The 16,142-nt window shown below is 39.7% G+C and overlaps 1 protein-coding gene across 4 annotated transcripts in view; it reads left to right on the forward strand.

Moving 5' to 3' along the window:
- The window catches only part of LOC118429731 (rab11 family-interacting protein 4B-like), a 193,631-nt gene that overhangs the window by 156,254 nt on the left and 21,235 nt on the right, over window positions 1-16,142 (forward strand). For 3 of the 4 annotated variants that reach the window (XM_035840350.1, XM_035840352.1, XM_035840351.1), the window contains exons 4-7: window positions 1,942-2,108; window positions 9,954-10,166; window positions 14,349-14,405; window positions 15,920-15,958. In XM_035840350.1, the coding sequence (XP_035696243.1) occupies window positions 1,942-2,108; window positions 9,954-10,166; window positions 14,349-14,405; window positions 15,920-15,958 (476 nt within the window). The remainder of the gene's footprint in view (window positions 1-1,941; window positions 2,109-9,953; window positions 10,167-14,348; window positions 14,406-15,919; window positions 15,959-16,142) is intronic. The other variant, XM_035840353.1, reaches the window with a different exon arrangement.

Genomic DNA, 16,142 nt, shown 5'->3' on the forward strand with positions numbered 1-16,142 from the left:
CCTTTTTTTTTTGTCTGAGAGTGACTGTGACTTTCCAAGAAGTAGCCTGGAATATCACTTATAACAAGTTGGATCTAGCAGAAAATTGATTATCGCCCCAGTCATTTTTCCATTTCTCCCACTAATTGACCGTACTGCCTCCTATTAATTGACTGGTACACAAGGCTCCTTTGGGAAGAGCAGTTTGAAGGAGCTTTTTTGGCATATAGAGTATACATTTATCATAATCACAGAGCCAGGGGCGGAGTAGGTAAGACTAGAGACAACCTACTGAAATGGGGACGGGTGAACTCAGCTGAGTGTCGTTGTGGCCACCCAACCCAAACCATGGGAAACATTACAAAGGACTGCATGTGTATTAGGCCTGTTGTATCCAACTTTCGTCAGTATCTAACTTTCGTAATATGCCGAATCCTGGATATCCAGGAATCGTCCTGAGCAGAAGGACGATTCCTGGATATCCAGAAATCGTCGCAAACAGGACGTTTCCTGGATAGACGACGGTGTTTATCCAGAACGTGTACGTGGGGGTGGAGCTTCCTGTTTTCGAGGGAGGAGACTATGCGGAGGCATGTTGTTTTTGTCAGAAAGCCGCTATCTTTGTATCTCCCGGCAAGAAGATCGTGTAGTTTATTCTATTGATCCTGGTGTTACAGAACTTAAACGAATGTTGATAATGATACTTTGATGTTTACATGTTACTTACGTATCAGGCCCAAAATTCATTTTGCGTAATGAATTAACAAATGGCAGTCAAGATGGGATAAAGTTACTGTTGTTTTCCGTATAGCGACACATTCACGGTAACGTGTTAATAGCATCCAGATGGCGTCCCTTTGTCACACAAGGGCCTGGTCCACATCCTGGATATCCAGGAAACGGCTTGAACAGGAGGACGAATCCTGGATATCCAGAAAACGGCTTGAACAGGAGGACGCTTCCTGGATATCCAGAAAACGGCTTGAAGAGGCTCAGGACGAATCCTGTATATCCAGAAAACGGCTTGAACAGGCTCAGGACGAATCCTGGATATCCAGAAAACGGCCTGAACAGGAGCACGATTCCTGGATATCCAGAAAACGGCCTGAACGCCTGACGAAAATAAGGAACCCCCCCCACGAGAAGGCCGTGGCCTGGCTACAGTACTGGCACGGAACGATATGAAGATGATAATCATAAGAGCTTGTCGGCCTGAATTATAAGCTTTTGAAGGTAAAATCGTTAATATCTGGTTCACAAGTCTACATAAACTGTATCTCTTGCTGCCAAGAAGACCTACAATGTACATTCCAACCATCGTTGGCTATAGCAGCCCAGTCTTTGCAACTGTAAGACAGTTCGAAGTAGGTTTTGACTGTCTTTGAGCTGTTTGTGTCCAGTATTATAATGCCCTTGTTATTTAATATCAAGGATGTACATTATCTTCTATACCCCATTACTCTGTCAACCAAGCAAAGACTCAACGGATCAGTCAGGGAGGTAAGAAAAATGGGGTAAACATTGTGACGAAAGAACATCCAAGTCACGGGTATACTTAGTACTAGGCTCAGGGCATACGTGCAATATACTAACAACTCTCTTGATATGTTTCAGGCCTACAATTGTATGTGAAATGTGCAATCAATGTTATGTACATGTATCAAGGATATAGTGAACAAAATGCAGACAATAGTGATTTTGTGTGTACACACGTGTGCACGTACGGTGCTTTCGTGACTGTGGATGTTTTTGTGTGAGATTGCGAGATTGTTTTCAGTATCACCCATTCACAAGTTTTTACAGATAATTAGGTTCAGGTTCGGACCTGGACCTGATCCTCGGACCTGAACCGAACCTGTACCTGAATTGATTTTCAGACTCCAGGGTGCCGTAAGCCCGATTCAGTTTTGACAAGTGTGAAATGCAATGACAGTAAAAGAACCACCCCCTGCTGTGTTTCAGACCTGCGAGACGTCGGAGAGCACGTATAACGAGTATGACATGACAGACGAGGACAACGCCATGCTGACGGGCCACGATCTCCATGACGACGTGGACAGCGCCATTGGGACCACGCCCTCTACTGATGCAGACGGGTTCCTCTCCGTACAGGATGGCAACAAGAAAAGGTCGGTAGTCACAATGATCTCATGTACTACTTGTCTCTCCACTGAGAGCCTTTCAGCGCAACACTAGGTTTTTTCAAACTCACATCGCTTTACTGTTCAATTGCCGGTTTTCAAGTCCTTCTGCTAGTACAGCTGCAACAGTTTCCTTCCCCAGACAGCCAAATTATGGATGTCTCCTGACGACAACTGTTTCCCTCCTGTCTATACAACTTGTCAGCCTTCATAACAAATCCACCGCTATCTCAGAGTACAGTTATTTCCACCTCTTGCCTTGAAGTGGTCTAATGACCTTGCTCTGAACAATCTTGTTAAAAAAAAGCAACACTCATAATGTGGTGTTAGGAAAATGTGAGCCTACCATGACCAATCCAAAGTTTCATCAGGTTGATACATCACTGAATAGAATAGCCTCTTTTTGTCACAATCATTGCTTTTTTTACAGCAACTGTCTGTTACCTTCCTCAAGGCAGTTTTGGGAAATAAAGCAAAAGTACCCCTATTTCCCTTCTTTGCTTTTTTGTTAGTCTTAAAAGAATGATGTTTTACAAAACCAGTCTGGTCTATAGACCTGAATGTTTCTCGTCAACAATTGTATTAAATTGCACTGCTAGATTTTACCAAATAAAAAGTTTGAACGGCAACTGGAACCATAAAAAACATAATCTAGCTATCATTTGAAGAAATGCCTTGAGCACTTTAAATGGTTGGGGAATTTAAATCCTCTTAGGGAACACTCAGTGAAAAACTGTGATAGCCCAGAAATGGGAAAAAGCAGTTTCGTCAAGGTTAACACACTATAATGGTCATGATGGCTATCGTAATGTTATTTCAACCCTCTACAAATAGCGCTGGACCTTGAAAGGACTTAGCGTTATTGCCCCTTTATCATTCCTTGATGTGTCTTAAGGATTGTGAAGAAACCTTGTGAATCATTTATTATCATGAGAGCAGGGTGACTGAAAAGACAGGTTACCAGAGGTCATATTCAGAACATGAAGGCCTGGTACATGTAGAACAGCAAAGTTTCAGCTATAAAATTAATATAGTCCAGTATTGTCACAAATCTATGTAACACTAACACTGAGCAATTCCACCAGGTTTCCAAAGACCAGTTCAAACCAACAGTGTTACCATAAGGCCTTCTCAGGAATATTTTGAACTTTAAGTCCGGACCTGAACCCATCATTGCATATTATGTGCACTAGAAATTTTGTTCTTTTTTAAGGGGGAGGGGGGATGGTGCATATAAAATTGCATGTTAGCATGAATTGAAATGCAATGTGAAAAATACACGAAGGCATTGCATTCATTTAGTAGATTACAGATGCTGCTTTCAATTTAGAATTTATTAGATTTCCATTTAGTAGATTGATCAGAAAGGCACTGTCACAAAAAGTTATTTTCTTTAATGTTCTTAAATGACAATACTTGGTACGTCTAGAGGCAAATTCTACCATCAATGAAGACTAAATGATGATGAACCTCTATAGCGGCCACAAAACCGACATAAAAAGAAGTAACTGCCTTTTAGAAAAAAATTGCACACATAATACCTTGAATGATATTGAATTATATGAGAATGGTGAACATAAAAAACGAAACAATATTCTTCATATTTCAAATTGAGCTTCATTGCAATCTCTGCTTAATTTACGACCATAATGGCCCTAAGACAGCGTCGTTTAGAGTTCCATCGCCGCAAAATCGATAGAAGATGCAGCATCTCCATGGCATTAGCACTGCCCCAGGTCCTTTTGGGACTGTAAAATGGCTTACCACCTGTAGAGTTGGAGTCTCATGGCACGGTTTGATTCCCTAAATCACCACTTAGGCTGGGGCTTTAACGAATAGTTCTGTGCGAGAGTGATTCCTCTGTTGTGCAGTTTGCAGGGTGTCCCACTGTTCAGCAATATGCATCATGTCATGAGTTTTTATCCCCATCAATTCAGTTTCTTGTTTCTCGAATTAAAAAAAAAATAATGCCAGGTTTGAATATCGTAATTAACATAAAAACTTTTGAAAAAGGAAAGTTTGTATAAAAAAAAAAATTTTAGACAGTGAGGTTCAGAGGGTGCACAGTCAGTCAGGTACTATAGTTTTACTCCCATGCAGCTCTCTGTTTTCATAATTATGTCTTCTTGCTAAAGTTTTACGCAGAAAATATCGAGAACTAAATAATTGTATTGATGTTGCCTTACCTAAGATTACATGTAGACCTCAGTTTTGAGGAATTATCAAGATAAGAGTGGCACATAATTTGAAGATTTCTAGCGTTAATATTGCTTTAGGAAATTAGTTGTTAGGAAATTCATTAAAAGCAAATCAAGTCAGAGTGATTTTTTATTGCTCAGCAATATGCATTAACACTGTCATCAAATATACCTCAAATCAATGCCCTGCAGATACCAAGGCTATAAGTTCAAGTAAAACTGTTATCTTTTTTTTGCAGGAAGAGGACTAGTGATCCTCTTTTTTTTTCAATTATTTCAAGTTGGTCCCTTCCTGTTGAGGAGTGCCTAGTCTGCAGATTTGAATCACAGTCCACTCTGAAACAATTTGTTGAGATTGAACATTTAGAGTCACTCTCAGATGTCTCATTTGTAGTGTCCCCTGCTATTCCGCAATATGTTTAGCCATGAAGAAGTATAAAATCACCATTAAGGCCACAGTTGTTCAGAGCGAGAGGGATTCCTTAATGGTAAGTTTGTCTCCTGTTTTTGAGCAAAGGGAGTCTGTACTAGAAGCTCCTCAGAGTAAACAGTCATCAAATCACTAACAGGCTAGAGTTTAACCAATATAGTTCTGTCAGCAAGAGGTATTATTCAGTCACTGTGGTATTGTCAACAGGGTCTCCTGTTGTTCAGTTATAATTATAGCTGCCGTATTATGCACTGTCATTGAAATGCATTAACAGTATTTGTTTCAGTAAATGAAGCTCTTCTGTTAGCGTACTCTATAGTCCTAGCATGTAATTATAGTGGAGAGATGGCACTTTGATAGAAACCATGATAGCTGTTGCTTGATATTGAAATCAGTCAGGTTTGCTTGATGAATACTAATCAGATGTAACTACACAGAAAGAGTAATATTTTCTGTACCTATTTTCTTTGTGCAATGCCACTTTTTCATACTGATTTATACATAATTCCAGGATGGGTGATTACAGCATTTTTCTTTTGCAAAGTACTGGTGATTCCGGAATGGAAGAACTGTGTTCAGTGTCATGATCAATGGGCACATAATGGCTGTCTTTTCGACACCCGACAGCTACAATTTGCGAGATTGAAATGCAGCAGCAGAGAAAATCGTACGTTGGTAATCCACGACAAATAGCTGGCCTAGAAACCGGACCAAATACATATCACAGCGGAAAAGAGATCAAAGAAAAATCCTGTAGACAGATTACCGTTGACAATGTTCGCTGTCGGGTGCTAGAGTATTTGTGACCTCCACTGTCAGGAAAAACGGGAAATGTCTAACGGCGTAAGCCTTGAAGGATGCCTGCCGCCACGAAGTGTATATTTTATACAAAGCGTAAGTTGACAGATGTGTCATGGCAGCATGGGTCTATATCATGTTTGTGTAGGGCAGGTTTTATGTTGTCAGGACATTTCAACACCTGCATGGGCAGTTCTATCCCTAGCCAATCAGGACAATTTTGCACTTTAATCCTGGGACACAGATTATATGGTTAAAGCTAGGGTTAGACTTAGGTATTGAACATAGAGTCTAGTACTGACAAATGAAAAACAAGTGCCACACTACTGATAAATGAAGATCAAAATAAAATACCTGGTAGTAAAATTAATGACACAATGATTGAAATGACTTGAACAATGTTACATGCACTTAGAATTAATTAAGCCCATCATCCTTTAAAATAAGTTACGGGTTTCTGATAATAAAATATATGCTGAGCTCTAAGATAATGGTTAGAGTTTCAATTTATGTATAAACATAATGTATCATGTAAAAAATAACATTACAATTTGTAATATGTAATATATATAAGGTACTAAGATATTCATTTTGTTACCTTGAAAGTTTGAGAATTGATAGGGCAACAGTGCTTTGAATTCCAAACACAGTAGGTCCTACTGAGAATATGAAAAGCTGAAGAGTCAGGGTCAGGTCTGTTAAATCTAATCCTAGCCTGAGCCCATTACATGGTCGCTGTGTCCGTTGTGAGCTGCCCTTTCCTGTGCAAGGCTTGTTGCTTGCGTGAGCGGCATTGACCGCATTTCAACTTATTCATTTGGCATGTTACATCCAATTTTTAGGGGAAGACACTTTTTTCAATAGTCAAATATGTCTAATTGTAAAAATGCTGCTTTTGCTTAGAAAATTCAATACAGTATTGAAAAATGGAAGCCTTTCTTCAACTGGTGGGTCCAAAATACATGAGCATCGATGAAGTTTAGAACTTGCAATAAGATACAAAGGATAATCGTTACTCTGACCATTTAATTAATCCAGTTATTTACTTATTGTTATCTTGTGTATATTCAAGCATTCAGATTTGTGTCTTTTTTGTTTTGAATTAGAAAAAATGAATCGAAAAAAACAGGATATGAAATAAGAGATTGCTCTTATGTACAGGAAAACTATAACTACAAACAGGTATCAAACATTTCTGTGTATTTTAAGAACAAGAATCATTCAACAAAGTAAAGTTTCCCTTCAAGTTTAACTTTGTACTGTAGTATGACTTTCCAAATTCAGCGATACTCGTAAACCTGTATTGTGCATGAATTGCTGTATGTGTGTTGCTGAGTAGGCAAGAGGGGCACCTTGAATTTTCCTGTTCAAAGGAGATGAAAACTAAGCTCATCATGCAGAGGAGATGCCTTTGGGGTTCAATATACTGGAATATTTATAATTGAAGAATTTGAACTGTCAAACTTACAGTAAGTTACACAATGTAGGTAATACAACCATGGTCAACATGTACAAAAGGGAGATTGAGGAGGATGTTGGCCTCCAAGACGGAGTCCTGTCTGTCATGCGGGACAGAGCCGCCTGCTGGAGGAACTTTATTGTGTCACCGCAAGGATGACCTGAACTGAACTGAACTACATGTAGCATCATGTTAATCTTACATCTTGAGCACAAGCTGATGAAATCACAATCATGAAAATTTGATATATTTTACATATCTGTGAGACCGACAAAAATATCCTCGGAGTCCTACACTTTGAAAGTGACTTTGACATTGTAGAAAAATTATGAGCATTGCTTCTTCAAGCTAGCTGACTACAAATTGGTTTTGATACAGAATACATGAATGTAGTGTTAGAATGAAATTATGAAGGTTTAAGACATCCAAGTAAACAAATTGAATATTCAAATACAATTAAACCTCTATGCAATACAACAGTTACTGGATAAAACAGAGATTAACTTCAATCTGGATGATTTGAGTGACATCGGATCACTCTTCTTCAATGTCACTAGAATTAACTGTCAGAAACAGCTGTTACACAATGTATTATTATTATAATAGTTCATTCTAGTGACGCTGAAGAAAAGTGATGGATGTCTTTCAAAAAGTCTGTAAGAAAATCTCCATTTTTATCCAGTCGTAGATATTTAAAAGCAGACTGCTGTAAATGTTGCTTAAGATTCATCAGGTTTTTCTCCAATCCTCATATCAACATCAGCAACTTCACCAAAGTGTCTCCAAGACTTGCTATCTATTCCATTATCTGAAGTTGTCAGAGCATTTCAAATTTGATGTTTACTTATGACACGCAGGACTGGTTCTGATAACTCCGATTGAAAGTTTAATTTCCTTTCCACCAAGGACTCCTCACAGATAAGAAAGATCTATGAAACTTGGATAGGTTTTTGACAGGTAGACATGTATAATTTATTGTTTATACTGGAGAGGGTGAAAGGTTTGGTGAAATTGTGGATGAATTGGCCACAAGAGTCCCACGAAGTTTTGATTCTAAGATCGACTGAGGTTCGGAAAGATTTTGGCTCGTTTTCAAGTTGAACTCATCTTCAAGTTGAAGACTTTTGCTTAATCCTATAAGATAAGATAAAGTACAAGTGGGAAATTAAGATGCAGAACAGCATTGTGATGAATGAGGTTTATATGTGCGCAGACAAGTACATATAATGTACTACCCTACCTTGTGACGTATTATGTATGTCAAAAAGGGCATAATTCAAAGTTAAACTCAAGTGTCTACTATTACTAATGATTCCTTTTTCTACCTATACTTTCCATTTCTTTTTTAAAAGGACCTGGGATGTGTTGACCTAAGATTCGATTAGATTTGGGGCTCCCTAGCGGCTTGTAAAGGTACTGCAGCAGAACTGCTGGGTTGGATATCTCGAGTTCTGGTTGCAAAATGAAATCTCTGCCTTAGGGACTTGCTTACATCTAGTAGAAAAGATTATGATTCTTTACATAAAAGATATGCATTGCTAATCTCCAGGCAGATTTACCATTGGCAATTAAGATAGCATCAAAGCTGGCTAAAGACTATAGCTCGCCAAAAGGACTCAGTCACCAGCTCTGGTAGCTTCAGCTTTTGATACTATCTTATGCTACTGTAATATCTGCTTGGAGATTAAAGCGTTGCTCAACGATGTTTGCTAAGGTAATAGGCTTTATTTTCAAGTTGCTAGCCTTTTTAGCTCTCTGGGGCAAGCCCTTCTGATTAAACTTGAATAAACACAAGCTGGTTCCCTGGAAACCATAACCAGCCAGTCTCATCCCCACCTGCGACTGTTTGAGAAAGTCTACGTAAGGCCTTATTTATCAGCCGTTGTGGCAACCATAACCTTCACCTTCAGCTGTGACTGTTTGGAGAAAGTGCATAATTATTTGCTTGCTGGCAATAAGGGCTCTCCCAAACACAGGACCTCCAATTAACGTCCTATCAGAGGGACGGCCCTAGCTGAAGCTTGATACTCTTTTTTACCTGAGTAAAGTAAGGAAAGTCGTGTAAAGTGCCTTTCCCAAGGGCACAATTATCGGTGACACGCAGCCGGATTCGAACTTGAGACTTCTCGGTCCCGAGGCAAACACGCTGTGGCAGCCATAACCAGCCTTCACCCTCACCTGTGACTGTTTGGAGAAAGTGCATTATATATAATATTTGCAATTGCTGGAAATAAGGGACTTATTTGTCAGCCATTATGGCAATAGCACAGTGGGGAGTGCCTTCTGATGAAATAAGCCTCATCATGCTCCCATCTTCAGATGTGTTGTATGTAAACACAGACGTGTTTCCTAAAGAAATTGGCCCACATCAATCTTAGGTTAAACGGTAACTCTGGTACTTGAAGGCATGAATATTTCTTGCTATTTATGAGCTGGTCAGTCGGTACATCCACCAGTTTGTTGGTCAATTTGTAAACATCATGCAAAGTCTGGATATTTTCCTTCTGTTTTCAAGTGTAATCCACAGCAGTTCTGTTTTCATTTTCAATTGGTAACACTAGCATCCCTGCATGTTGTAGGTGTTTGTGCAGAATCTTGCAGCTGTGGTAACCTGTGAATGTTTGCTTCTGTGTGACTCCAGGTACACCCACCACCACCACCCTTCCTCCCTCATGTCATCAGATTCTTGATAATCCCGTATTATAACCTGTAGTGTTGGCTTATACTGTGTATCTGTTTGACCACAGGTACATGCACCACCACAAATATTTTGTGTATAATGTAGTGACAATGACTCAAGTAGATTCTTGCTTATCCCGTTTGGACTGTCTGGTGGAGACTCAAGCTTTAAGATTGAAAAATGGGGGTAGTACTTTTAGCCTTAAGCTTGTTTCAGTGTATTTTAACTTGCTTTATGGACAGCCCTAACTTTGACATCTGCCCCACAGGTACACCCACCACCACCACCCTTCCTCGCTCATGTCGGAGAGCACGTACGGCGAATACGAGCCGGAGGAAGAGCGGTTCGAGGATTTCGGCGAGGCAGACGACGTTGGCGACGATGTAGACATTCCGGAGTTGGACATGACGGAGAGCGCGACCGAGGAGGACCAACCGGAGCAGCACACTGACCTGCCCCCGCCAACACCGCCCCCTATGAAGTGAGTGTAGTACTGCAGGGCATTGTAGTTGAACAGCACTCTTGCATGGTTGTATGTTGCAAAGTGTTTCGTGGAAAGAAATATAAATAATATGTAATGTCTACTTACATAATACCACAGGGTTACATTATATTCTCATCCTGAAATAATGCATGTAAAGAGATCTCTATTGCTACATCCTTAAAGCACTCCAGGACCTGTAGACTAAAGTACAATTTTGTATTGTCTAAGGGGTGCCGCACTAGAGATCTCTCATACACACTTTTTTTCAAAGAGGAGGATAAATGTAATCAGGGGGATTAAAGTATACACTAGTCTTACAGTCAAGCCTGTATTTATTGACCACTAAATGAAATTAAAGAAGACGGTTGGCAAATTTAAACAGCATTCTTAATGCTTGGTTCAATACGAGAAGAAATCTAGGGACCACTGAAATGAAAATAAAAGTTTCAGTATTGATTTAAAATATATTACGACAAGCTTAGGTGCCCTTCTTTTTTTAATGAGTTTAATGGGCCTACTGTAATCCCTCCTTCCCCCTTTCTAAGTATAAAAATCCTTGTAAGCTGACAACACTTAGTGTAGGTTATGATCTGTTTTTATGGAAAGCAATTTTATGTAGAATTTTTGTAGTGAGATAGACTGCCTAGTAGTAATAAAAATTTTAATGCACAATAGACAGATAGTGACTATTTGCAAACTTTGAAGATAAAACGAAGATGGAAAGATTCATGGCCAGATGCCATCCTTATTGTTGTATATGGCACAGGTGGTCACGTAAGTACAGGTTTGACTGTATACTAGTTGTCTTTCAAGTTTGTGTATACATTTCTTTGAAGCAGCTATTGCTGAGATCAGTGATGATATTAGCTGATGACAGAAATATTGCTGTATTCAAATTTCAGCTCCTCTTTTTTCTCCACCTTTGAAATGTCGGTTTCGCTGTACCTCACTCTGATTCAATTCTTGTCGCGTTCGGATCAAAGCCGGTAAGCTCTTTGAGGGGTTAACCAACCATTCACTCCGAAATGGCTCCAAGACTATCTCCCCAGCATAGAAATAGAATGGCCAATGAGGTCTAGGAATCAGCCATGTATATGGCAAAATGCAATGTCAGTGAATTTAATGGCAGGAAGCTTTCAAAAGGATGCAGCGTATCAACCCTTCGGTATAAAGGATGCCCTTTTGCTAGACCCCCACTTTATCTATTTCGCACGGGAAGGCTGAAAGAGCGGGCTTCTGAAAGAGTATTTTTGGTGCGCACATCCCCTTGTGATTATGTACATACTGGAAAGCAATAACCTTGGAATGGGAAAAGTTTTCCCAAGGGTATTGCAGGTGGTCTGAAAATGCTACACATTCAAAAATCATCTTCATCGAGAACTTTGAATTTCTGAAACATGCATGTGGCATGCTAATCTAATAAAAGGGGTTACCAGCAGAAGTTTCAATGCACAATGCAGGGAACTTGTAGGAGATGTAGGCCCTAGGGGAGCAAATGATGTTTAAGCTATGATCGATCTGTTGAAAAAAGGTGTGTCTTTTGCCTTCAGTAGATGAGCACAGCTTCGTCAATGTCATCAGTCATTCAACAGGTAGGTTTTGTCAATATAGGTTAGGGGTCCGGAGAAGGTCAATTTTTAGAAAGTAGATCGCAGCGATTTAATGTGAGGAAAGTGTTTGGCGCACTGAACGAAGGATCAGCATTCTATCACCCTAACCAGGGTTTCATTACACAAACATTAAAGGCTTCACGGTTTGTCTTCACACGGTGGCTAATCCATAATATTTCTGGGTTGCTTGGTGGACTTCAAATTTCAATACATCCTCAAAAGGCCATTTCAGACCTGAGCTCCTCTCATCCACCACCCCTGCATTAGGCAGATCTTTGCCAATCAGGACTCGAAATATACCTGGCAGGTATGAAGGGCATATACAGGTTAGTGCAGGTAAAATTGGAGCTGTGCAGGTATTTCTGGTATCTACCTGCACCTAACCTGCACTGCTCCATGTAATGGATATTTTTACATATAAATGTCTTATGATGCAGGTGTATATGGAAATTGTTATAAGCTGCATTGAATGTTACCACCTCTAAAGTATAAAAGTTCCTGAACAATTTTAGTATGATCCATACTTCCTAAATTCAGGGTGATGCAGGTAAAATTTGTCTGGTGCAGGTAATTTTCAATGTTACCTACACCAGTGCAGATATGCAGAAAAAGTATTTCGAGCCCTGCTTAGGCAGATCGCTGCCGATGCTCCCTGACATCGAGCTGCACGGAAATAAGAGCCCTCCAGTTCCCAGGCACTTAGCGCTAATGCGGGGTGGGACCTGGGATGGTCGGTGGGAATGTCAGAGAGCAGTGTGTGAGTCCCCCCACTGAATATTCAGATGATCTTGAAACTTTCTACAGACAGGCGCAACACCTGCTTGAAGTTAAACACCTGTTTCAGGGAGCAGGTTTGAATTCATGTTAATTGAATCGCACGACGTAGACCTACAGTCCTATGGCCGCACCTGGAGTAATTGCTGTCATATTGAAGTCACCTGAGTTAGCGCCAAATGGCAGCCACTCCACTCTGCACGTGGGGCAATTGCTGCCGTATTGAGGTCATCTATTAGTAAATGCTGAATGGCAGCCACTCCAGACCCTTGCAATTTAGCCCCGCCTGTTGTAAGTTCTTCTTAAGTCAGTCCATGGCTGTAAAGAGAGAGTATTTGGCCCATTGAATAAAAATATTATATGATAAGGATAATTATATAATAATATAAGTTAATTGATTATTATAATGATAATTTAGGAGCTGCAAAAGAGTACTTTGATCTGATTTGAAATGTACATACCTGCAAAGACCTAAACGCTTTTTCCAGGTTGTAAATTTAAAACAATACATGTCACCTGTTTCATGTGGTACACAAACCAAACCAAGTAATTTGAAAACAATTGTAGCAAAATGTGTTCCTTACGTAGATATCCACTACAACTCCTTGCCTTTTTTGCTATGACAACTTTCCCCAAACAGGTGCTACAGAGTTCCACCTAAACACTCAAATTTACAAGCCTTAAGTTACTTTCCGTTATACAATCTACAATGAATAATTTGCAGACATGCAGCAAGATTTGCTTCTAATTTGATTACACTCCATAATGCCATTCCCCACAAGCACACTTTAATGGAACATACTGCTAAAGGTCAGGAGCTTTTATCGCAGTCGTGCACGCTGTCTCGTAAACATGAGAAGAGCAAGCAGGCGTAATGAAAAGGGCAGAGACCAAGGAACATTTGTCTTGCGCTCCTCTTGAACGCACACATCTGTGCGAAGAAGATTACGAAAAGCCCTCAGACTTGTCTGTTTTTCGACGCAGACCTTTAAAACACAAGAGTCTGACCCGAGTGCTGAGAAAACCCCAGGGATGAAGTTTTGCATTTAGCTCTTCCTGGATCAATGAACCTGGAGCTTGTGTGGGTTTAAGAGGGATCAAAGTGAACCTGAGACGCATTTAGAGCAGCTTATGAATGTCTGCTGGTAGATGCTTGGGTGCAAGGGGGTCGTGTATTTAGTAAATTCAAATGACAAGTGGAAGGAAAACTTAACAGTTGAAGGAAAAAAACTAAACAGTGGAAGAAAAAAACTGAACAGTGCATTGATTTCATTTGGTTTGAAATAAATTTAGATGAAGATTTTGAAGATCTAAGATGAAGATTTCAAAAATCTAACTTTGTCAACTCTACAAGTCAGTACAAGAAACTACCTGCATTGACATAATGCTAATCATTTTTCTTTTCTCGCTATAATATATAAAAAAAATCAGTGAAGCTGCAATTGATTGAGAACTTGGGACTGATTCCTGAACCTCATATTGCTGGATTATAGCCATTTCTTTGCTGCAAAACTACGGAGGAGCCATATGAATTCCTGAGTGAACCTTTCACTTCTCACAAAACTTACTATGATGATTCTGTCCATGACGCATAATGAATCTTTTTTATATGGTAAATCTTTACAATCTAAGAAGAGCTTACTGACCATTACTGCCTTTTTCCTCATCATTTTCTGGAGTTCCAACTTTTTCTTCAATCTTTTGATTACAATTCTCTTACAGGCAGTTGACAAAAATTGCCTCTAACGAATCTCTCTCCTCTCTTTTCCTCCTGTCCGTTGGGTGGTGTGCATAGTGGGCATACAGAGGATGAGGGCTGGTATGGTTCCAATAGGTATTTCAGGATAATGTGGTAAGCAGAACGATCTCTGTTAATTGGCATGGCACAAGTGTACTAACTGTGTACTGGATACGTCCTATGCCCTTAGTGTACAGTTTTAATCTCCAAGCAATTGTTTTGGTTAAGCTTTGTTTGGTGTTTTTTAGTGGCCTTATCTGCATTTTTGTGTCTCTCTCTAGTTGGCCTTAAATTATGTGCACAATGTGACAACAGAGAAAACAATATAGAAAGAGACCTACTAGTAGTAGAGATGCTGAAAAGACCACATTAGACCCCAAAAAAATGCACTACGGTAACTAAATGTCTACTTGGAGTTTAGAGACTGTACAGTGGCTGATGGAAACTTGGAGACCATCAAAGTACAACGCAACTCATAGTCAGTGACAGTATTGGTGATATTGAAATAGCTAAGGTCAGATCATGCCGAGAGATTGCACCAAAGATTGGCGAGTATGCTCACTGAAGCACCAAATTTTTGATGTGCATGTTGCTATTGACATGAAATACCGGCACTGTGTTGTACTGTGATGGCCACCTCCTTTTGTTCTCTAAGTGCATTGTGGGGCCTTAGAGAACAGTGGTCATTCCCAAGGTCATAAGTACAGTTTGAGCACTTGGGGCATTGAATATTCCATGTATCCATCTATAATCGTATATATATCATTATTCATGTCTTGTGTTTCTGACAAAGCATGCACTTTCGGTGGGCTGTATATGTGTGACACTGTGCTCTTATTTTTACTTTGCAGCATGGTTTAATTCTTCTGTTGCTGCCATTGCTCAGTCCACTCCATTGCTAATGTATTAAGTACGCCATGTTTCTAATGTGTTGCAGGTTTTTTTCTTCTAAATGCATGGCACATGTATATATTATGTATTACACAAAGCTAACCAGTATGCGTAATGCTGTTTGTTTATAAATTTAATGTTAAATGCAACTTCTTCAAAAGAAAATAGTTCAGCATCGTTTGCTGTTCCTGATACAAAATGGCCATCATCAGGAAAGCTTGCGAATACGTTTGTACTTGTATAAAATGTATAACTATTTGCAAGTGCCATGTAACCATGGCCATTTATAAGCCGCTAGAAGTACAATGTCAAAAAGGCTTGACGTATATTTCTATTGAACTTTGGAAACACAATGAAATACATTGAGATGAAAAGAAAGAAAATCGCAGTATATTGTGTCTCTATGACATTCCAAAAATGACTGATTGTTCCACCCTCATATTCTTTTTTTTACGTGGCATTCTGAAATTATATTGAAGGTTGCATGCTCGACGTGAAATTGGACACCAATGCCGATGGGAGGATGAATATTTGGATCGGATGTAATCATCAGAATTGGCAGTGTCATGCCCCCGACACAATCGTACACGATAGCCGTCAATTTGTTCTAAAAGCCGTTACCGCCGGCACATGTCAGGGTTAGGCTGTTCTAATTTGCAGTAGGAATTATCAGTGATGGCAGGCGTAAGCTGGAATAGTCGTGATCGGTCGGCTAACATGTCTGTTTTATATTCCAGTCCTGCACCCAGGAGAATGTCCTCAAAAGCTGTCGGAAGGTAAGCCAGAGTTTTACTGTCCTAATAAAACATTACTGTGCCTCAACTAAATACAAAAACAGCAGCGCAATCACTATACAGTCATGTACATGTAGTTCTTAATGCTGATACAGAAAAGGGTCAGGTATTAAAGATGCGTATTTCATCACCATTCAGTAACAAATTAAAGAGAAAATTGTGCTAC

Source organism: Branchiostoma floridae, chromosome 13 (assembly GCF_000003815.2).
Source record: "Branchiostoma floridae strain S238N-H82 chromosome 13, Bfl_VNyyK, whole genome shotgun sequence".
Taxonomy (NCBI): domain Eukaryota; kingdom Metazoa; phylum Chordata; class Leptocardii; order Amphioxiformes; family Branchiostomatidae; genus Branchiostoma; species Branchiostoma floridae.